The sequence below is a fragment of the Rhinolophus sinicus genome, chromosome 15 (genome assembly GCF_057876585.1).
Source record: "Rhinolophus sinicus isolate RSI-liver-muscle chromosome 15, RSI-T2T, whole genome shotgun sequence".
NCBI lineage: Eukaryota > Metazoa > Chordata > Mammalia > Chiroptera > Rhinolophidae > Rhinolophus > Rhinolophus sinicus.
Window position 1 is genome coordinate 113,970,839 of NC_142515.1, and position 24,621 is coordinate 113,995,459.

Genomic DNA, 24,621 nt, shown 5'->3' on the forward strand with positions numbered 1-24,621 from the left:
AAGAACTACAGTCAGGATTTATTTTCCAGATGCCATTATTCTTTTTGTTTCTTTATGCCATTGTTTCTTTTTTCACTCCCTAGGTACTTGTTCTTCACCTAACCTCCAGCTTTTCAATCATTAAATGCCTTACCTTTCTTTCTAAAGAAAGGTGCATGACTCACAGAATTGCTCAACCTTTTTCTGATTCTAAACCTCAATATTTTCTGTAGTAAATGCAAAATTGAAATTTACTTTAAAACTTCACCCAGTGAACTTTCAAATAGCTTTGTATTTATGCGTTATCATTAGAAGCCTTTCAGTTCAAATGGTTTAAATATAAAACGTCCTCATTATAGTCAAAGACATTAAGATTCAGTGAAGGCAATAGCCTTCTTCCTCGCTGGTCCACAGCACTTACTCCCTAAAACTCACACCTACAATAGACAGTCTGTTTCAAAACCTAAGTGTGTTACATCCTTCTGCTCTTCTGTTGCAATCTACCTAACCGATGATCATCTACTACTTATCTCACATTCTGGGACATTATTAGATACCACATAAATGTTCTCTTTTTTAATAAGGTCTAACTATTAAGATTTATGCGCCGAGTAGGTATTTGCTGTGTGTGAGATGTCCAAATCGTCCCTTCTTCCCTGTTTCAAGGGAGCTTACCTCAAATACTGTTTTAGGGCACTTGTTATTGTCTTCACTTCCCAATCTATGGAGTTCTCCAGGTCCAACTCATTGCATGTTTTTACATCTAGTGAGCAAGCAAGAAAGAAAATACAATTAAAATCTTGAACACTCAAAGGCCCTCTTGACTGGCTCACAAAAGCTTCCATTTATGTGACCACAAACAATGAATTCTGTGGTTTCCCATAAAAACATTATATACAATTTCCTATACTATTCTAAGCCATGATTTATTATTAGACCTTTCTAGCACTTCAGAAAATCTATAGTGGAGATCAAAACAAAAGGCTAACGGTTGTGCGAGAACTGGATATAGCATAGCATCAAAATATCCACCACTACAAACAAAGCATGGATAGCTAACATTATTGTTACCAACAGTATTATTAAAGGTATTACTCAGTAGCCATGGCTTAGCGCATGTGGCATGTGCAGTGTCCGTGTATTCTCACTTGTCAGGTGGCATTATTGCTACCACACTGTGTTACGACAGGGGAAAGAGGCAGCATTGTTAATGGCAAAATGATTGTTAGAATAGCAAAAAGTCAGTGGGAGGAAAGGATAAGTTTGGTCCCACACTTCTAAGATTTGTGCTTAGCGTTATTATCTTTCTGAAGATCAATAGATGGTCAACCAAAAGAGGAATATGATGACACATAAACTTAAAAAGTCATTCATGGGTGATCTTTCACATTAACATTAGAATTCATACACTCATCCAGGAAATATTTATTGGAAGCCTTTGAGTAATACTTCCGATGTTCATTCTAAATTAAACAAGTTTTCTTCATCCTAAAAGTGTGTTAATGACGTGTTTCGTCCAAATGGCCTTTCAAATAGCTAGTAAACTCTAAAGACATGTGAGTTAAAAAAAAAAAAAAAAAAAAAAAAAAAAGGAGGAGAAGAGGGAAGGAGAGAGGGAGGGGGAGAAAAAGGGAGGGAGAGAAGGGAGGTACTCAATTTTGAAATGGAAAAAGTCAGTCCTGGTTGAAATAAAAGGAAAGGATGGTGGGAAAGGCACGTCCTCTGAGTACTGTGGCATCTTCGGTTCTGGTAGGGCTGGGCTACAGCACTCAGCTGTGGCATGGCAGCAGCTCTGGGATCACAAACCCGGGCTGAAATACCTGCCAAACCCTGACCACCACCCCATCCCAAGTCAGTCAGTTCCAAACGGACCTGAATATCCTTCAATGGAGGTAATGTGAACGCTCTCAGGGAACAACTGAGGGCATCAAAGCACATCAGGAATGTATACAGATTTCCACAAATTATCAAATGAGGAGGTAACTACCATAGCTGAGTCACTGAAAGTATCAGCAGGTTAACTACCTGCTGAGGTTAACTACCTTTGAGGTTAACGACCTCAAAGGGAGGAAGCAGTAAATGGGTTATAATGAATGATATCAGACCATCAATATAAACTCGCCTGGTTTTCTACACTCCCATCGTGCAAAGGAGAAAATAAGAGATTCATGGAGGAGACTTTTTTTCTCTGTCACTCCAGAATGATGTTTCAACTAAGACCCAAAAAAAAGTAGTTGTTTGGGTTTTGGGTGTGTTTTTTTTTGTGTGTTTTTTTCCTCCTGTACACTGCATTTGTCTGTATAGGGAAGGAAACATCTTCTTAGTATTTCCTTTTTAAAAGCACTTGAAAAGAAAAACTTGCCAAAATGGGACGACCACATTGTGTCATGCATGCCACTTAAGAAGTTTTAGGCTTAGGCATAAAGGAGGATGGATGACAAGTCAATGTTATTCTCAAACTTTTTGAAAATAAAGTGAAACAGGAAGTGACGGTTATTTCACAGCCATAATATCATACATATGAAGTCAATTATTCAAAAGTCTGGAGAATTTTTAAAGCCCTTCAACAGTTCTTGATTACAGCAACTGACAGCAATATGCAATAAACTACAACAATGGCAACCGACACTGATTACATTTTGATCAGTTCCTGCAATTCAGAACTCATTTTTTACTGAACTTGTCAGACAAGCCACAGGTACATTCAAGAAATCAAATTAAGCACCCTGATTAAAGGTGCAATCCTTTATAACTGGGACTAAATAATTCTGTTCTAAAGACTTTGCCAACCAATTACTTCAGTAACTGAATATTCTCTCTCATTAAATTAATTATTTAAATCTCATTTTAACATACAAGTCAGATAACATTTTCAATCAACTGGCTCCCAGCAAATCACCATGTTTAAATCCTTCTAAAGAAAAAAGGCTTCTAAAGGAAATCTTTTATGTTCAGCTTTCTACTGAATTATCATTATGTAGTTTGAGAATCATATTCTTTCTATGGAAAAATAAGCCATCCTTTGAATTCATGGAATCAAAAGTAGCTGTTACATCAGAAGCTAATGACTACATTGTGTCTAGGGTACTAATCCTCCATTAAATTTTCACTGTTTTCAAATAACTCAATCATCTCTAGCAGTTCTTTATAATCAGTGGATGTACTGGGACGAAGTAAATTGTCAATAGCTTATTTGGAATTCAAACCTACCATGCATTTGAGTGTTCAATCAGAATATATGTTCTATCATAAAGAAGGTGCAAATTTTGCTTCCTTGCTGACCAAGGGAAACCACCTCATGGATTACTTAAAAATCTAAATTAACAAGCACAGATACAAATAGTTGATTTTTCACTTGGATTAATGTTTCATAATTTTCTAACCAGGGGTCATTTTTTTGAAACTGGAAATTTTCAGCCCAACCTAAATGCAAGTGTTGGCATCCTACTGACCTAATACTGACTCAGGTGTCATTTTTAAAGCACTTAAGCACGGTGATTGAAATGAATTTTGAAAATATACTTTATAATCCAAAATTTGAATTTTTTTCAGCTATGTTAGTTTACTCTTCCACCAATCTATATGAAAAAGTTGTCCTACAAAGTAAACAAGGTGATATTTTAAAAGTAAAGCACTTCTAAATTACTTTTTGTTTTCTGTAGTTCTATGTCTAAATTTAAAATCATCCAACCTTTTTGTACAAATGACACATAGAAATCACCACCAAATTCACCAGCACACAAAAGCTGCTCTCATATTTTCTCACAATTTCCCCTCCCCTACTCTGATGTTTTAATTCTAAAGTGGGGGAAAAAGACATAATATACCAATTCTAACTAATCTCAGTTCCAAACTACCAATAATTATTGTAATTGATTTGTTACATTCTCACCCAATTTACTAAAAACCCATGAGTCACCCAAAGATACCTCACGTGATATTTCTCCCTGCCCAACTGTTCCCAAAAAACCAAAAACTTTTGCAAGACTGTGTGCGTGCTGTGATAGAGAAAACGGGAAATAAAGGAAAATGCCCTGTAAAGGGAAGAAGGCAATTGCTCACTTGGGCACTTTTCTTTTGGAAACTTAAGAAGCTTGGTGCAGGGAAAGCTGAGAGGCTGCTGGAAATCCAGCAGACGGCACCTTCCGCTCCCAGGATAGAAGACAACTAAGAAAGCCAACAACTCGCAAGTCCATGGGGAGGAGGGCTGCTGCCCACACCTTTACCTGGCCTGGAGGAGTACAAATGACTCGACCATTTAGAGACTTTCTATGGTCACTGCCATTAATATTTCATGTTGGCAGCCAGAAAGGAGGGGAGAAGGGAGGGGAAGAAGGACTAATAGAAACATTGTTTTTTTCCCTATTTTCAATGTGAAGGGGGAAGACACACTGAAAAAGGAAATAAAAGAAGAAATCATACAAGATTTAAGTATGCATCCTTTCCTTAGAAATCATCACAAACCTTTACACATGAGGACTTAAAGGATACTTATTTTAAACAATACAAAAATATGTTATGCAAAAACAGCAGCAGACAAATAATACCTAAGTAAATAAGTAGCTCTCAAGAACTGAAGAGAACTAAGTAAATGGACGTTCTTGTCAAAAAGTATGAAATGGCTTGGAATGTTTTCTCAGATACTTACAAATTACATTATTTTTCATTTGTACAACGAAAAGTGCATTACAAACAAAATGTACTTTGAAAAAATTCAAATTTCAAATAAATATTACCTGGAGGAGTAACTTTAAAAAAAAAAAAAAAAACTGCATAGTACCACAAATGGGCAAAAGTATCAAAATTAATTGCCTAGAGGAGGAAAAACATTGATTGGTTTATTTCTCTTTCAGATACATAACCTTAAAATAATGTAGAGAGGTGGGCAAAGTTGGAGAGAAAGAAAATCTATGGGGTAGCATATACACAACTGTTCAGAAACTCTAAAATCCTTTTTTTGGGGGGAAGAGGTATAAGTCATTCCAAGTTGAACACCTGCTGGATCAGGATGAAAGTAAAGATACATCTTAAGGAAATCTTAAATTTACTAGGAAATAGTGAATAAACCCATTTTGTTAAGAGCTGAAGTTTCAGTTGGTAACAAAGGGACGAGAAAATAATATTAACACTAATAAAAATCCAAAGTTTGTGGATGACAATTTTAAATGTGTACTAGGAATTATTTATAGATTAAATAATATATATTGCATAGCCCCCTTAAATAAATACTTAATAAAAAAATAACAAGCCAGTATCTGCCCCTCCTGGCAATTCTCTAACTTCCTCTGTTTGCAGAATATTACTGAAAACACAGCATTTCCTTTGCCAGCAACATAAATGAGGCTGTGTCACGCTTGTGTCCTGGACTTCTCTACTCTGAGTCTCATGGTAACTGAAAAACAGTTTTCCAGGTCATGAATTTTTGAGGGCTTGGATATTTTAAAACACCTTACAAGTGAAGGACTGTCAATGAGACATTTCCCATGAGCAGAGGAAACTACCACCTGAGGTCAGGGATGCAGATCCTATGGGATTTTACGAGATTAAGAACAAATTTGGGGACAGCTTCACACTTCACGGCAACCACAAAAACAGCCTTGTTTAAACTGCTCTTGAACTTGAACAAGGAGATAATAAAAGTAACGCTAGGATCCTTAGGGCCAATTGACTGCCACAGGGCACCCTTCAGCCATAGTCCCCCCTTCTGATAGCAAGACTCTTCTAGTTCTAATCATCATAATACCATCTTGGAAATGAGAGAAGTGTTTCTAATTTTAAAATTAACTAAAAGCAGATGCTATAGTCCCATTAAACTCTTCCAGCTGCTACTGCACCACTGGCAACCTGTGTCTATTTAATTTGGAGACCGCCAATGGTAAAAAGGAAAATGTGACTGCCAAGATTGTACACCCAAGTTAATCCAGAGAGGCAGAAAATAAAAACAGCTCATGAAAGTGAATGTATTCGAATAAGGCTCTCCAACTGATGACGGGCGGCTTTTTCCTGTGGTTAACAGCTAAAAAAAAAAGGTGGTTTCTTATTAAGTCCTTAATTCAAATACAGCCAAACAAGCAAGCCTATCGGTAACATCTCAGTTGATTTTATTCATCTTGGTTTCTGCCTCCCAAAAACCAGTCTTTGCTGCAATGCTTTAAGACACAGACAGGTTTAGATGCACTGATAATATACCGGAGGGCACTGCTAATATCGATTAATTAAAATGATGACATATCAAGTTAATTAACATTTAGCAAGGTCATAATGACATACAGTCCCTCAAGCCTGAGTTATCATCGCTCAAGAGGGAGTCTGCTTTGAGGTGGGGAGAGAAGGGGGACTTCTTACAGGTGGCACGGAACTGACAGCAGTGTGTAATGTAAAAGCGCTCTGTCATCCCCATAATGTCTGGGGTAATGAAATGAATTCACTTTCTGGCTTCCTCCAGTCTGCGATGCTAAAGAACACTGTGTTATCAGCACAGATGGAGCACGCATGGTTCTGGAGAAGAGCCTGGTGCAAACTACACACAAGTCCCTGTGAATACCAATGAATCCCTGAGAACCAGACCCGTGCTGTCAAATGACAGTTTTGGAAGCTCCATAAAAATGAGAGAGTCCCAGTGGTCTTGTCCAATCAAATGTACTGTCAAGACTCTGGAAAGCCAATTTGGAAGCCACGCAAGTCACAGAGGCCTGGCTGCTACTTTCCTATGAGAAAGAAGCAGAAGAAGACATTCACCCATGAGCCACATTTTTTTTTCTTCCATGTTTTAGGAAGTCGAAAGGAAGTGGATAATCTGAGCTGACGCAAACACTAGTCCACTTCTCTGAGCCAACTGGGAGAAAACTAATTTAGGCAGTAGAAGAAAAGAATGGATTCACAAGCACGCTGTCAGTTACTATGAAATATTAACTTGTGACGTCAACAAACATAAACAAATAATGCATGGAAAATGATTAGAAAAGAAGCATACCCATCAACATACTGAGAAGTCTCTGGACCTTTGAACTCACCCCCACAACTCTGTACAATCCTTGGTCATTTATACCTATTGAAAGAGACAACATGTTAACAAAATATAAGACTGTCACATGCAAAAAGCTGTCAACAAACAGTTGCATTCAGAATCTTTGCTAACTCACAGCAGCCTCGCTCCTGTTGACTCTAAAAATAACGTTTGACAAAAGCAAGTGTTTACCAACTTGTTCTAGCAGCTTGGTATTCATGAGTTATGGTCGGAAAATAATCTCATAAAACAATGTTCCGTGCGGACCAAATGTAATGAGTCAATGTTAATGAAGTTAGTTACGTGTTACTCATGTATACAACACAATGTGTGAAGATGCGCTGTTACCTTCATGTGTATTATGTTTTCTTATCCTTGACACGTTTCTTGAAAAAAGAAATTAGCTTTTGAAAAACAATGTGGTGCTGATTAGCACATAAAAAGAAACTGTTGTTTGACGATTCCTAAAAACCATGGAAATGCATTCAAAACTGAGGCAGAACTGTTTTTGTTTTTAAGGGCTGTTATATGCACTGTCCAATGAGAAGCTTTGAAATATCAAGTATCACCACAAGCTAAACATCAAAATGAACCAAATCACTGCATTCTCTCTGCAGAGAGACCTGGAAACAAAGTATCCCTGAGCACACAGATCAGAAACAAAGGCAAGAAAATGTCAGGTCAATATGATTTAGTATGTTGAACACACAGCCTTGTTCCGATACAGATCTGAACAAACCAATTGCAAAGGGACTTTTGGAGGCAATCAGGAAACTCTGAGCGGCATTAAGGTTGTGTGAGAAATTGTCCATACTTTTTAAGTTACATACAAAAAGGAGTGAAAGTAACCTGTCTTACACCTGCTTTGAGAGGAAGGGATGGATGAAGGAAGAGTAGCAAAATCGTGGTAAATGTTGAGTCTGAACGATAAGAATACTGGAGTTCATTGTCTCACTCTCTCTACTTTGTTTTATGCTCGCAAATGTTCACAGTAGAATAATGACTTCCAGAAAACGTGACTTATTATCTTTATTTCTCAAAAAAGTTGCCGCCGCTTTCTGCCTGTGTGTTTACTTTCTGCGCTACAAACGTTAAAGCTCGGGAGAACATGACTGGCTGACAAGGAGATGATGCCTCTAATCGCGTTTCCATAACAAAACAACACAACACCAACTGAGGCCATGGAATTTGTCCAAGGGAACCTACTTCCTTTTTGCCTCTCCGCATGGGGTGATGATAAAAAAACAAGGAAGAGTCTAAAGAACTGGATTCGAATCACAGTACAGTGGCTCCTAAGCTCTGAGGCTTTGGGCAGGACAGGAAACTGAGTCTCCACGCTGCCCAGGATCACACACAGTATCCTACCCGTGTTATGGGGGGAGGGAAATGAGACGATACCAACCCAGGTTGTCAGCTCCAAAGCAATGCACACATAAGAGCTTTTATGATTCCTTGCAAAAACGAGTGTTTGTTTTCCTTATTTTTCGCCTTTCATTTTTAAAGCTTTTCACGTATCCTATTTGTCTGTCTGTTATGGGCTGAACGGTGCCCCCCTCCCCAAATGCTTATGCTGACGTCCTAACCCACAGTGCCTCAGAATGTGACCATATGTGGAAAAAAGGTCTTTAAAAGAGGGGATTAAGTTAAAATGAGGCGATTAGGTGAGGCCCTCATCCAGTAATATGACTGGTATATTCGTAAGAAGAGAGAAGGACACAGACGTACAGCGGGAAGACCATGGGGAGACACAAAGAGAAGACTGCCATCCACAAGTCAAGGAGAGAGGCCAACTCTGCCGACACCTTGGACATCTGGCCCCAAGAATTGTGAGAATAAAGTCCTGTTGGTTAAGCCACCCCGTATGTGGTACCTTAGTATGGCAGCCGTGGCAATCTGATACGTTTTCTCTCTCAATTACTCAACAGACTAAGAACCAGACGAGTAAAAGCAAGCCCTTCAGTCTATACAGGTCTATTCAGAATGCTGACGAAATCAAAGAGGCAGAGGCCCCTTCTTGATGGGGAATGCTCACTGACTACGAGAAGGGAGAAAAATGCAGGTCAGTCCTGCCAGGAGTTGGAAGGCAAACTGTCAAAACACACAAAAATCTCCCTGCTACGGGAGAAAGACTGAGTTTCATTCCTTCCATCTCCTAGACGCCAGATGGCCATCTCCAGACAGTTTAAAATACTAAAAGACTTCTTTTTCTCCAATACTATTTATTTTTCTATTAAATTTATTGGGGTGACAATGCTTAGTAAAATCACATAGGTTTCAGGTGTATAATTCTATAACACATCACCTACAATATCACATTGTGTGCTCACCACCCAGAGTCATTTCTCCTTCCATCACCACATTTTTGACTCTCTTCTACCTCCCCTCCACCTCCCTTACCCTCTGGTAACCACTGTTGTCTATCTGTGAGTTTTTGTTTGCTTGTCTTGTCCTTTGCTGCTTTCAGTTTTATAGCCCACATATGAGTGAAGTCATGTGGCTCTCAACCTTTTCTGTCTGACTTATTTCGCTCAGCATCATAATCTCAAGATCCATCCATGTTCCAAATGGATGGAAATGGCAGTATTATCTCAACTACTACTCTATTTAAGAGACCTAAAAGAGTTTGACCTCAGTGCCAGAAGCCAAAGGAGCGAGGAACGTTCTGCAGTCAAACAAACACGCCTCTATGAGAAGTGCCTAAAACATATGGAGAAATGAAATAACAATGTTATTTCAGCAATAATCATCCCTCTGTACTGGTAATTACTATCACATAATTGACTAAGTTTCAAATTCATCATCCTGAGAGCAGCAGAGTTAATTGCTAATGCAAACCAAAAGGTGCAAGGGGGAATTGATGCTACTCAACACAGATTTTACTTTTTTAAAATGATTTAAGTAAACCTTGTACAAAAGCCACTTGGAAATAGCATGTGAAACACATATACTCACGACGTGTAGGATTTTGTGTCTTATTACATTGTTCTTAGAAGCTCTGGACTGAGAAAATTGGAACATACTTTATATCTGTAAACACACACAGTCACAAGAAAGATATCAAATAAATACATTTAGAGACTATAAACCAGTCACTCTGCCCAGACATCTCAGTGGGTCTATCATATCCTCTCCAGCTTCTCTAAATTGCCCTCTTTCAGCCAAAAGGGTCACTGTTGCTAATCGCTAAGTATTAGAATTTCAAATTTTCTCTTTACCTCCCTGTCACGTTCCAAATTCAATAGGTCAAGGTCTACATTTTCTTCACTCTTCAGAATAATCTCTGCTTCTTCAACACAGCCTTAAATGTGACGTGCACACATTTATTGAAGCGCCCTTGCAGGAAACACACATCCATAATCCCTTTGAACATCATCTTTTTGTGTGCCTTCTTTTAGTTTTCAAAACACTTTGATTGTCTCAAGTCTCTTCCATCCCCACTTAAGAGTAAGCCATCAGATCAAACCTAAATTCCTCAGCCAAACAAGTATGTAAGGCATAAACACATAAACATCTGTGATGGGTCCCACCTCACCTACCCACATTGAGTGCCGAGTATTCCCCTTACTCAGAGCAGACCCCTGACTCTCATCCACAAATAACCAAAATGCCTTCCCTCCTCCACGGCTACGTTCAGGTGGACATCTCTTCTGACGGGAATGTCTTTCCCCTTCTCCCCAGAAATTACTCATCTGCCTAATTTTTATTCATCAAATGTGGGACGGGTGCTAATCTAGCTGCCCAAGATTCAACAGTGAGCAAAATAAAGTCTCATCCAGACCTTCAAAACCAGATAAAATCCCATCTTGTCTGACACCAGCCCACAGTAACATTCCCTTATTCTGAAGGTGATACATAATTAATTCCTCTTTAACACTTAATTATTTTTTAACTAGCCTACAATCTCTTATTCACAATTTCTAAAATCAAAAATCTGAACGTTTGAACTGATATCAGGTTATTTCCTTATTTTTCCCCTACTTGGTATAAGTATTCCTATTTCAGCATGTTAAAAGTAATTTTCACATCAAACCTATCTGAAGATGTTACATACTATACAGTATATGTTCTTTATTACCTTTTTAAATTAAAACAAAAAAAAATACCTAAATTCTAAAATTCATCCAACCTTACAATTTTCAGATTAAAAATTGGGGACATGTGTTGTATGTTCTCTCCCCCAAACACACAGAGATATTACCTGGAAGGATAAGAGGTCAACCTGGGGTTTTTTTGTTGTGTTGTTAGCTTTGCGTAAAATAGAGGGGTACAAAATAGGTATGACTAGGTTGATTTGACTTGAAATTGATAAGAGAACTACAGCTAGACATTGGACTTGGGCCAAAACAGACATTACAGTTAGGAAATGTAAACTTAAAAGTTAAGATAGACAAGTTACTGAAACGTTTCCAGGATATCAAGGCTCACTGACAGATATCATTACTACAACACTTTCTAACTTTTAACAAAAATTTGTCATCAGGTCAAAGTGTGTACAGACTTTGTATTTTTTTTTTTTAAACAAATAAGATTAGTTCTGATCGGTAGTCAAGAAAAGGTAAGTGTTGTCCATTACAGTAATGAGCAGGTGATGACATCTGTCCCTGGGCAAAGTGAGGAAAGTGAAACGGAGGTGTCTTACCCTTCAATCTCACACGGCACTGTCATGGAGTACTTACTACCCGTGTCTTCCTGGAGGAGAGGGTCAAGCAGTAGGAAGGAGTCCAGTTGCATCATCATCTCTGCCCAACTGTTTTGTTTCCCTCTCAGAACCCAAATGACACCATTAGCGCCAGTCTAGTCAGCGCCAGAAAACACCTGTGTGGAACCACTGACCACCAGTGGGCCTATCAGGTGGGCGGGAGACGCACAGGAGACAATTAGATGCCAAAGGAAGATAAAACGTAAAAGGACTGAGGAATTCAGTTCAACAACAGAGGTAGAGAAAAGACTGCAGTGGCTAACACGGGCAAATAATTATGGTAAGAAGGAAATAAAGTGGCAGTGAAAGGAAGCAGCAGGGAGAAAACAGACACGCGGGAAAAGCAAACAGAGGAAATACAAAATGAAAGGAAGATGAAATGGGAAATGAAGGAGAAAGTAACAAGCTAAAAATTACACATCATAAGAATTATTGAGCACTTACTGTACTTTAGGTACTGAAGTAGAATAAAAGTAGAGTAAAATGAAGACATAGGGTAAAATTTAAAAAGAAATAAAATTGAAAGAGCAACTTGGAACCAAATGAGCCACAAAATTTTTCCCTTTTTTCCTTTTTGGTTTCAGTAAGAGAGTTTATAACTGATAGCTCAGGGGTCTTAATATTTTGCATGGTCCTCGGCACATGGTATAGATGTAACGCATGAAGTGAATAAATTAGTGAATGAACTGAATAAATGAATAAGTTGATCATTGACTAGTAAAGGGATATGGCAAGAATATTAAGAGACATAAAAGGTTATTTATAACTAGAAAACACAGCTATAACAATATAAAGGAGTAAGGCTCAAAGTGAAACACTTTTGATGGTAATAAGTGCACAATTATTAAAAACTAGTTTTGCAGCTGTGCGTCTACAGCATTAAACGGGTCTTTTTTTCCCAAAGACCCACCTTCCATGGGTCTAGAAACTAACGCTTATTCACCTCTCGTCTAGCAACAACAAGCAGAGTACGTGGCACAGAACGAGGTCATTGATCAATATTTGTGGAGGGAATGAATCGTTTCTTTGCACTGGTGCGTGTTGACAACAGGGATGAAAAGTCATTAATGTTCCTGTTCACACTCAAAGGATTTACACTCCCAGTCTGCGACATACTATTAGTGAGGAACGTGTGCATATATATACATGTGTACGCATAAGTACAAATACAGGTTTACATATCCCACCAGCACTGCAAAGACAAACTCTCCTATGGGCTATGGAATGGACACACACGCACTACTACGCACATATAAATATTACTCATAATTGTAAGTATGTTTCATAACTATATATTTATAGATAGTTATAAATATTAACTAATCTTGAAAGATTCTTGAAAATAGAAGGAGAAAAGCACTACAGGCGAAATGATCAGGAGACACTTGTGAGGAAATGCTAAGCATAAGGTGAATGATACGCTAGAAAGGTAACTCAAAGGGAAGCAATGATGAGACGCGTGAACATTGCTTCGGGTCACAGGCGAATCACCTAAATTTCACAATGTGTCCCTTACATGTATTTATAACGAATCCTCAATAGACACTATGTTTAAATGTTTCTTTAAGTATAACAAGCACTTTCCAGACTATCCACTGTGCTGAGTTACATGAAAATAAACAGGTTCAGATATAGATACCCTTCCAAGAAACTGGGCAATTAATTCATAACGTTTTAAGGTTTTGTCCAAAATGCATGTTTATATTATTTTTAAATATAAGCAGAGAGAACAAAGAATGATTCCTCTATTCCATCAGAGGGACATAATATTCAACATCAAAAATGTAACATATTGCATTTATAAAATTATAGAATTCGAAAACTCTGGAAGAAGAATGCATTACTTTTAACACATATAATGCATTCAATACTACAAAAAAGCAGGGTAAGAACATTTCTAAGCCCTGGGACACTTAGAGGATTAACTATTGCTCTGCAAAGGTAAGAAGCTCAAAAGGATAGTAATATTTTAACCTTTCTAGATCGTCCCCTCATTAAAAAAAAAAAAAAAAAAAAAGCATATCCTGGAAACAAAAATTTGTTAAGTTTGTAAGATATAGGTTACAAGTTAAGTTGTATTACAAATTAAGGTTACTGGTATCTGGAAAACTTCCAAGTCTACTTCCCGGTGGTATGACCTGGCAAGTTAATCTCTGTCTCAGCTTCTTTACCTGGAAAATGAAGTTAATGACAGAACGGGGTTGTTGTGGAAATTAAATAATGTTTGTAAGCATCTGCATGAGCCTCCCATACCAAGCACTCATTAAAATCTTTAGCTGAGCATAAAATTCAAAATTAATATCAAAATATTAGGCACAATAAATATAAAAGTCACCCTAATCAAGGCACCTAGTCTACAGCCCACTTTCATAAAATGAAGCACATGTTGGGAAGAGAGTCAATGTTTATTTAATATGAATGAGTCATGGAAAATAAAAAAAACTCCTGCTCACCAATAACATTTGGAATTTCTCCCCTGGATGATAATTATTTGAGCAGCAGAGAGAAAAACATTACAGATAGCTACTATTTGCCAGGAACTAATCTGCATTTTCCCTTCCTTTCAAATCTTGCTTTCACTTTCACCTTGGCCTTCAGACTCTTTTCCCACAAATCCACATCTGTACTGTGATGAACAGCTTCCCCACCAGCAGGCACTGTGAGCACAGGGCTTATGGCTTCATTCACACGGTCTTCCCACACCCGAACCAACCAGACACTGAGCTCTGAAATCCGACAGCTTGGCCCTCGAGGGCAGCTGTGCCATCACATCCACTTCCGTTACTGCTTCCCATCTCAGCCTAAGGGAGAACTATCAAAAAAGCACGAGGCAATTATCCAAGTTCAGATGCTATCCAATATTTTTGGAAGTACTGATCATTTCAGGACTCTTCAGGCACATCTAGGCTTGACTCTAATGTTCATGTTCTCAGATTCGAGTCTCAAATACAAAGCGTGTTTGGTTTATTAGCTGCTACCTTTGTGTTGGGGTCAGAATATTCCCAATACTCTGGGTGGCTAACCTCAATTCCAGTTTCTAACCAATACAAGAGGAAGAATTTCTGCTTCAGAACCAGACATCCCATAGACTTGCTGCTGTTCCTGGACAACGACTCGAGTCAGTGGGCAGGCTACCCAGACCACGGCTGGAGGAAAGCTACAGAATAGCAGGGAGTTTCCTCTTTCACTGTGACACTCGAGGTCCCAAACTCACCCGAGGTCTGGTGTCTCACTTCCCAGGATCTAACAGCGGCACTAGCGAGGACTCATTCAATACGGCCTTCTTTCTTTCCTTGGGGACAGAAGTACCTCGCGACCTCCGTCTGCGCCATCCGGCAGAATTCAGCTCCCCTGCACCACTACTAGGTTGTGCTGTCAATCGAATCTTTCCCTCTCTGCTTCCACATGATCATTCTGACTTAGAGTCAGAAGATCAGCATCTGAATCCCCGCTCTGCTGCTTTCTAGTCGTGTGACGTGTGGCAGGTTTACCCTCAGATGGTTCTAAGCCTCAGAGTCCTCAATGCACTTAAGCCTAATAAGTGAGATGTATCAGCTCAACTACCTACTGAGTTCTGTAGGGTCTGGGAGATAGAGGACATGAAATACTCAGAAAACATAAAATGCTATATATTAGGATTTAAAATATTGTCAGATGCAGATTCCACAATGACATTATGCCTGCCATGAAGAGGCTTCCCGAAGGTGTTGCAGAGATTTCCAGCAAAGGGAGGAAATCCTCCCTGGGCTGATGGTGCGCCTGCAGAGGTCCATGATTGGGTTTGCATGGAAAGATGGAGAGAAGGAACGTGTCTAGGTGAGCACTTCAGAGATACTTACCCCCATCCTTTTCCCTTCCCTACTCTCTACAGTTTCAAATCACCTTTGCTTGTTAAAAAAAAAAAAAAAATGTCTGCTCTTTACTCTTTCCTTCATATCCAACATCTTCAGAAGATCAGCCTGCAGAGTCTCCGTCTTCTCATGTTCACTGCAGTTAAAAGCACCAGCATTAAAAACTCAGTCTTAGATTTGAGTTGTAGTCTGGTGCTCCGTAGCTCTGAGACTTACACAAGTCAAGTGATGCCTCTCTCCACTTCAGCTGCTCACGTAAAATGGAGAAACTCCACTGTCACATAGGGTTCTTGTGAGAACAACACGTAAGTAGTACAACCTACACAACTTGGCTATTCTCTAGCCTCTTGCCTTCCAAACCACTGAAGCCATTCATTGTTTCTTGGGCCCCCTCCTACCTGAATGTTCTACAGCATCTGATACAGTTGACCTCCTCCTTGAAATCACCCTTCTTGTGGCTTCCTTTACACTACATTCTCTTGATTCTCCAACTACCCCTTTGACTGTCCTACCTCTTTCATTCTTCTTCCTCTCATTCCTAAATGCAAAGATCCCCAAATATTCAGCCCTTTGCCCCATTACCTTCTTACCTCACCATCTATCTGAATGACTTTCTGACACTCAAAACTTTGCCTTTCTGAAAATGATGGCCACCATCTTTCCTGTTACCTTCATTCTACTTCTGACGGAAATGGCACAGGCACCTTGAATTCAGCATATCCAAAACCAACCAAACTGCAGCCCTTCCAAATCTATTGTTCCTCTTGCATTCTCTGTCTTAGTCAAACTTGTCCTCATTTACCTGGGTTGGAAAGCTTAGAGTCAGTTTTTACTTTTACTTTCCCTTACCTCCTATGTCCAATAGGTCATCAGATTCTGTTTTTCTGCAAATCTCTTCCTATCCATCTCTGCAGTCCATTACCCATGGCCTAATTTAAACCTCCATCATCTCTTACCTGGAGTATTTCTGAAATTCCAACCAGCCACCCTGCCTCCCATCTCCCCCACCCACCCCACTTTCAACAACTCTACTTCCTATGAGAGATCTAAACACACCCCTGCTCAAATCTGGCAGTTTCTCACCACTGCCTACAGGACTGAGGCAAATATGCAACCCAGCACCTGGGATCTGCCATACCCGGGCCTCAACGGCTCACAGAGCATCTTCTCACTTCGTACTCACCCCATTCAGCTCTGCACCAACACCCCAAGTGGGTGAACACCATCTATTCCAGTATCGCCCTCTGGAGCAAAGAGCAGGTATGCGCGCAGTTTGGGAAAATAGAAATAGTGTCTCCATCTAGAGCAAAGGACAGACATGCTTGCCCGCCATGATAAAAGAGTCAAGTTTCCTAAGTTCAGAGTTCTTTTCTCCTGTAGCACAACCCACTGTGCACACAAGTATCATCTGACCCTCTCTCTGTTACCCTAGGGAATCTCAGCTCACAGCACCGACACAAAACAGAATACTGTGGCTCCTGACAAGAACAAAGCATGCTTCCTCTCTGATCCTGGAGTCTTGTGTGTCCTACAAGTCTCCAGGAAACTATGCAGAATAACTTGTTTCCATAAAAGTAGAATAAAATCTCAGAGAAGTCCCTGTCTTGAAACGAGACTGAAGCTGATCTTTAAGAAAAAGAACTATATCTCTACTATTTTTTCCTCTAGTCTCTTTCCTGTAGGAAACACCCAAAAAATGTTAACTATAGCCCTTAACACGTGCCTGCCCCGGAATAAGTATTGAAATAAGCTGGAATGGAGGGGACAGCTACATAAAGGTATATTTTATTTTCAAACTCATTCCTCATACAGCTGAAGCTTAAGTAGCTGCAAAACTCCTATGTAAGTCAGTAAAGAGACTCAAAGTCAGGGCAACAGTTGGCTGTTGCTTTTTGCAACACATCTTTCATCCTTTCTCTACAGAGATCAGAATATGAGAAAAGCCCTAATGGTGACTCACTGCTGCCATCTGCCTCTCCACCTCAGAGCAGCTGTGGCATCAGGGACTAAATCAATGTTAAGCAATCCTGGACAATCTTCTCTTTTTTTTGGAAAGCCTGAGATAATCTAAAAGCCATGTTCTTCCTCTTGAGCCTCTTCCCTTTCCTTCACTGCCCCGGAAATGTTATTGCTCAAGTGCCCACAGGACTCTGCGGAACAGAAGGCTGGAAGCCAAACCAGTTAATTTGGCTGCTTGTTACGCAAGAGCCACATAACATTACTGGATAGCGTGAACTCCCCAGTGATTTATCTCCCTACGTAAATTACTCTTTCTTTTTTAAAAAATATTTTATTGGGGAAAGGAATAGGACTTTATTGGGTCCCGTTTTCCCAGGACCCATCAGCTCTAAGTCAAGTTGTTATCCTTTCAATCTTAGTTGTGGAGGGTGCAGCTCATCTCCAAGCCCAGATGCCGTTTTGCAGCCCCACGGCAGCTCAGCTCAAGGTGCCATGTTCAATCTTAGTTGCAGGGGGCACAGCCCCCCAACCCTTGTGGGAGTCAAACCAGCAACCTTGTTGTTGAGAGCACGTGCTCTAACCAACTGAGCCATCTGGCCGCCCCATAAATTACTCTTTTAAAAAAACTATACCAAGTGTCTCGGTGTTCCAAGAGTCTTAAATCAATAGTGGGACAACTTAACTAGGATTAGCCTCAATTAATAGATTTTTCTCTTAAGTAAGCAACTGACATTTACTGAGCACTCAATATGTGCCAATGCCCCAAACATTCTCTTTTAATTCTCACAACAACCCTACGAAGGATACTAGTACCATTAGCCCCTATTACACGAGATAAAATCAAGAAACAGAGAGGTTACGTTACTAACACAGTGGCGGAGTTAATAAGCGGTGAAACAGATTCCGACCCAGACTGACTGTTGAGCTCATGCTTTGCACCACTGTGCTGCCTCCAGAGCCTTACATCAAATGCCCCACATCTCACCAGAATTTCAAGCAAACCCACAAAACCTACGAGCCTGCCTGCTCTGTAGCAAGGTGGTTAAGCCACTTGTCCCTATTAATCTTACTCAACCATTCATTTAGAAACTAATAGCTTTGGAAGCTTATTTGTGCTTAAAACAAGTAAGACTGCTAATTGAGAAAATGAACCACCCGTCCTGACTTGCCTGGATTTAGTATTTCAGTTCTGCATTTGCATTTTTGCCGACAGCACAAGACTCTTCAGCTCCCTCCCACAGAAGACTGTCCTGTGTCCACCCACATTCATCTCACACCCATTAGGATTAAAAAAGAGACAGCGAGCAAAAAAACGCTAGTTCCCTTGCTGTGAATTTTCTGGGGACGGCTGTTCTCCACCTTCTTCATGTTGCACGTCATTTGCCCTTAGCAATTTAAGAGTAATGTACAGTCATGGTAAAATATATTATTGCAAGTTCACTTTGGGCATCTTCCTTCCCACAAAGATTAATACTGAAACTCGAGATTATCTTCTTATTTCACGCCCATCTTGGAGCCCCATACAATTCCAGAAATGCTCTGGAAGCAGAAAATTCCTCAACTCAACTTCAGAAAGATTTTCCAAAAATGTAAAAGTTTGCTTTTCAAAGTAAGAGAAATTCACTTTTACATGCGACAATTCTAAGACTGTCACATCTTAGAGGTGGCTTCCTACTTCTAGTCCATGAATTCACAGCTTGTTACAAGGCTGAATCTGATAACTGACAGCTTGCCTAGACTGACGTTTTAATGCATACTCTAGAAATTAAAGCGAATATTCAAATTACTCACATATGTATTTTTTGTTTTAAGGGAAGCTTCATAAACAAAAGTGGCACACAAATTTTGTTTTAAATCCAATGACTATTTAAAAAATAGCAGTGAAAAGAAGTTTTTAAGCAAAAGAGTCTGACTTTGTTTTTGCACATTTTACAATGAATGCACCTGAGAAATGAAGTGTCATGCAGTTCCAGAAAAAGACAAGGTATTGGGCATGGGAGCTGGTTCCTTTTTAGGAAAGGGAGTTATTTACTTAAGGAAATGATGTTAGTTAATCGCCAAGACCTGAAACCATAATATTCTTCCACATGTAACATGATACATCTTTCTATGTGTAAAATGTTACCCAGAATTCAGAAAGATGCTGACAAATTCATAAAGAAATAAAAACAATTTACATGTTATTTGAAAGTACTGATATAGAATAAATTCTTGCAATAATTTTACAAATTGTTGGAACACATAATATTGCCAGTGTGACATTTTAATCAAATCTCTGAATACTCAAACAAAAAGCAATTGCTTATTGAGTGTTTACTATGTGTGCAAGAGGCAAGCAATATATGACATTTTTTCCACTCCAAGGGAAGAGTAAAATTCCAGAAATAAGATAAATATGTGAAATAAATAGCAATGCCGTGCAATACAACTGTTAAATAAGGAATGTGGGCATTTCACAATTAAAACAATTTGGGAGAAGGATGGAAAGAGAATATAAAGCAAATACATTTAATGAACATCTACTATGTACAAAAATTGGCTCCTTCATCCTCACAAACATGGGTGGGGGTAGACAGTGTGAATGAACTTCCTGGTTACTTTCTTATAGAAACTAAGGGTCAGAGAGGTTAAGAACCTTTCCAAAATGTCTGTGTTACGGCAGCACTTGGGGGCTTAAACCTGACAACTCCTTCTCAGCCCACAGAAAGGTACACCTTCTTCAGGGTGACCGAGTGCCTCTGTTCCTCCCACACTCTTCTCACGCCCTCCTCTGTTCTTACCCAATGACTCCTTTTGGAAAAATTCTAGTTGGAATACCATATATTATTTTCAGGTGTGCAACATAGTGATGCAACATTTCAATAGCGTAAGAAGATATCACCTGTTCTTCTCGTAACCATCGGTCACCATACACAGTTATTACATTGCTGATGACACGCCCTATTCTGTACACTGCATTCCCATGACTTAGTTTATAACTGGAAGTTTGTACTTCTTAATCCCCTTCCCATCTTTTGCACCCACCTCCCCACACCCCTCCCCGCTGGTAACCATCAGTAACGATGAGTGAGGTTCCAGATGCTTCACATTTTTTCAAACAGCTACACTTCAACCCCCACTCTTCCCTCTGCCAAAATCCTTCCGACACCCCACATCCGTGCACCTAGACGTGCACGCCTCATCCTTCAGAACTCAGCTTACGTGCGGGATCCTTGAGGAAGCCCTGGGTCGCTGGTGTTTCAGAGGCTCGGGAGAAGGAGAAGGAACCATCATGCTCTTCCAGAGATGCAGGCGGAACAGCAGACTCCATCATGAGAGCCACAGGTCATGGTGGCTACACAGTAATGTTTATTTTCAGCAAGCTCAAAACAGTGGGGGAAAGGTCATGTGAAACTGTCTGAGAATAATGCCGTCTTTTCCCATCAAGGGACAAACTGCTACAGAGCACCAGAAACTAGGGGTCATACGGAGATAGTACTAAGTAGGCAGGGCCAGAAGTGAAACAGTGAGATGAGTGAACAAGACGTGAACACTTGTAGATTTGCCTTGGTTCACCTGCAAAGTGTGTGAAATTTAAATTGCCCTTGGCTTCTGACACAGGGAAACTTGGCCACTTTGATCCATTCTGATTCAACAGAGCTGGAATGAACCCAGGAATCTGCATTTTCAAGAAGACCCGATATACGTTATCAGGTCTGCCAGGGACCCCTGAGTTTCCCTGAGATATTTGGTTTCCCAAACTAAATCTTAAAGGTGAAACTCATAGCAGAACTCTGATCCTCTGTGTCCAACCAACCGCTAAACGTGACCACCTCTCCATCTGCTAAATCACTCGCCTATATCCATGCTCCCTGACCCCGGCAGAATCTACCGTCCTGAATCAGCTCCCTCCCCTACGGAATAGCGCAGCCGAGCAGAATTCCCGTTACCCACACATGGCTACCATCCTATTACCTTTCTAAGCCTGCGACTCTGTGGCCCGCTAGCCTCTTACCCAGCTCCTTCACAAGGAAATGCACATGTCTGAGTACCTGCTTCTCCTCCGTGTCTCCATGCTTCCTTTCCATTCAAGTCTGGCTTGTTTTCTACCTCCACACTTTTGCCGAGGTTTCTCTAAATGCCAAAATCTACTTCCCTATCCTGTAAATCTAAGGAAACACAGCCCTCAAACATCAACCAGCCTGCAATCCCTCACATGCACTCAAATTCTCCTAATCCTTGCAAACTTAGATTTTACTACCAGCCTCACTTCAATTGCTTACAGATCTCTATGCTTTGCCTACAATTACTGGATCAAGGATTATACGGAACCCACCTTTAATATGCACCCTCAACGGCCTAGAGCAAGGCTATGCACAGCCTGTGACTGCTCAGTAGTAGCTGGTTACCTGAATGGCTTCAATGGAGAACTAGGGCTTCACTGGGATGGTTTATCTGTGGCGCAGGAAGCAAAGAACATCGTGCGGTTTCCTTCAGAACTCTACTGTGTTGTTGGTTTGTTTGGGTTTAGGTTGGGTTATTTTGAAAGAAGTTAACAGAAAGGTTCTCCATGTAGCAGGACACTATAAACATAGGGCTAACAACTGTGTACACCATTTCTCCAATACATAAGCAACTCGAGGATCAGAGGTTTCCAAACTTTGCCACATATTAGAATACCTATACGGGGAGCATTTAAAAATCTCACTTCCCAGTGCACACCCAATAGCAATGAGGTCACACTGACAGGGGGTGAGAGGCAGACAGCAGTGGTTTTTAAAGATCCTAGGTGATTGCCGTGTGCCGCGATGTTTGGGAAGGACTGCGTTAGGGAGGCCTTCAGCTTGCTGCACACGAGCAACAGTTTAGAGGTAGTCAGATGGCTTGGATCCATTAAGAGCTGGTACATTTCATTAAGAAATATTTGGGAAACGGATGAAAGATCAGTTGATCTGACTCCCACACGTACCCTAACTTCATGAGCAAATGACTCCATAGAAATGAGAGAGTATGTTCCTTGATGCTCACACTGTTGTGAAATGGGGTTTGTTCTCATCTCAAAAGTAGACTAACTGCTAAACAGGCCCACCCTGGCCAAGATACATCGCATACATTAACATACATATATTAACTAATATTGTACTGTATTATATTACATCAATGCCATCTGTATTATATACGCTATCAAAGCCATGTTAGTATACTAAAAATGCATTATCTTTCTTAGGGTGCCGCAGACTACAGTAAATTTTAGACATTTGTCTAATATTTCAGTGATGTCACAAATAAGGTAGGTAAGAAAAATGCCAAATACACTAACTGCTCTAACCCAAACATATGATGTGGTAGTTTTCAGACAATAACAGTCATGTTTAAAACACTGAAAACAGTGATTAGAACTCATTCTTCAATCAGGTCTGATTCAATGCTTCTGGTCAGCAGGCATCCAGACCCACAAAACACACAGTAGTCATTCATGGTATTCACCAAATATTTCCACTCTCTACCAGTTTTCCAGGCTCCTGGGAGGATTGTGCTACCAAGACTCTCAGGATGGAGAGGGGCCATGTGGCTATTTCTGACCAATTAGTTATGAGCAAATATCACTCACTTGAAAACCAGAGCATTCAGTTCCTGGTCTAAAGCCCTGCAGAGCTGTTTCCCTCTGGCAAAGCAGCCAGGAACCGTTAACATGGTTGGACTGCAAAGGCAATCAGGCACCTTTAAGCCCAGGTATCGGGGATGAGCGAGGCCCTCCTACCAATGCTTGAGTAAGAATTAAGTCGTGTCAGTTTAAGCCAGAGACTTGTAGGTTTCTTGTTATAGGAACATAAACTAGCTTTATTCTGACTGATGTAAAAATGAGGCAACAACACCTGTAGCACAGAAAAGGTCAAGAGACATGATAGCTGACTTAAGGAAAATCATTAAATCATTAAAACCAAATTCCTTGAAGCAACTTCCAAATTAAGCATAAAAGCCTCAGAGATTCTATAATGTGCCTAATCATTTTTAATAATATGATCTGACAGTTGACTCTTTTAACTCTATCTTTAGTCTATTACTCCACTAAAAACAAAAGGCTTTAGTAATGGAAGACTAAAGACAAAAGATATGGAAAGAAAAATATAGGCTTTTTAAAATGTTTAAATGGGAAAAATATAACTTAAAATCTGTAGACTCATTGTTCTGTTAAAATCATCCAACAATTTATACATTTACAATAAAAATGCACGCAATATATGCAGATTCCAGTATACATGTCTATTTGATACACACAACACTCCAAAAAAAACTACACATACTAATCAGAAAGAGTTCTAGATAGATTTTTATCTATTCAGGAAGAAGCAAATATATATAAAACATTCTCTGGGAAAGAATTTAACAAAATAATAACCTGCAAGTGATACAATTAAGTTTCTTAAGAAGCTTGGGGAAGAAAAACATGAATAAGAAAGTGATAGACATGAAAATCACAGTATTTTTTCTAAATTTTGGAAAATGTGAAGCATGATGAAAATGAAGAGATTTGTCAGCTCAACTTCAGTGTAGGCTGAAATGAATGAAAATCTGTCAGAGCCTGAATTGTCACTGTTAAGAGAGTATGGGAAAAAAGACTTTCTGTGGCCTGGGTTTGTATTATTGACTGGCCAATTCCCAAATCATAAAGCAGCTCGTATCCATCTGTTATCTAGCGCTCTAATTTCACAGGTGGCAGTCCTGGCTTGATAACAAAGACCTTATTTTGACAGAAAACAAGAATGCAATGCTTCATCTCACTAAGTCATCCAAAGTAAGACTGGGATATACAATGTATGATAGTGAATTAAATATTTAATTTATCCATACTTTACTAGGTCTCTAAACAAAGGAAAATTCAACCTCCAGGGAAAGCCTGTTTGCAGCATTCAATATTTAGTTTCTCTAAAGTCTGCTGGAATGGTTGCAAAGGGCCAGAGCCCTTTTCCTTAGGGACTATAAAAAAAATGCCTTTGAGCTTTTGATTGGAGAAAACATTAGCTCTCCTTTAAAATGGAAGCAACCCAAATATTTATCAACATGCGAATGGATAAACTGCAATATGTCCATATAATGAAATATTACCTAGGAATAAAAACAAAATGAGCTAAGGATACTCACAACAA

General features: G+C 39.7%; 1 protein-coding gene across 3 annotated transcripts in view; it reads right to left on the bottom strand.

The window, feature by feature from the left end:
- Nucleotides 1-24,621, bottom strand: part of ARHGAP10 (Rho GTPase activating protein 10) — a 244,328-nt gene that overhangs the window by 84,438 nt on the left and 135,269 nt on the right. For 2 of the 3 annotated variants that reach the window (XM_074338458.2, XM_019730730.3), the window contains 2 exons: nt 6,953-7,027; nt 655-742 (listed from right to left, as the gene is read on the bottom strand). In XM_074338458.2, the coding sequence (XP_074194559.1) occupies nt 655-742; nt 6,953-7,027 (163 nt within the window). The remainder of the gene's footprint in view (nt 1-654; nt 743-6,952; nt 7,028-24,621) is intronic. The other variant, XM_074338459.2, reaches the window with a different exon arrangement.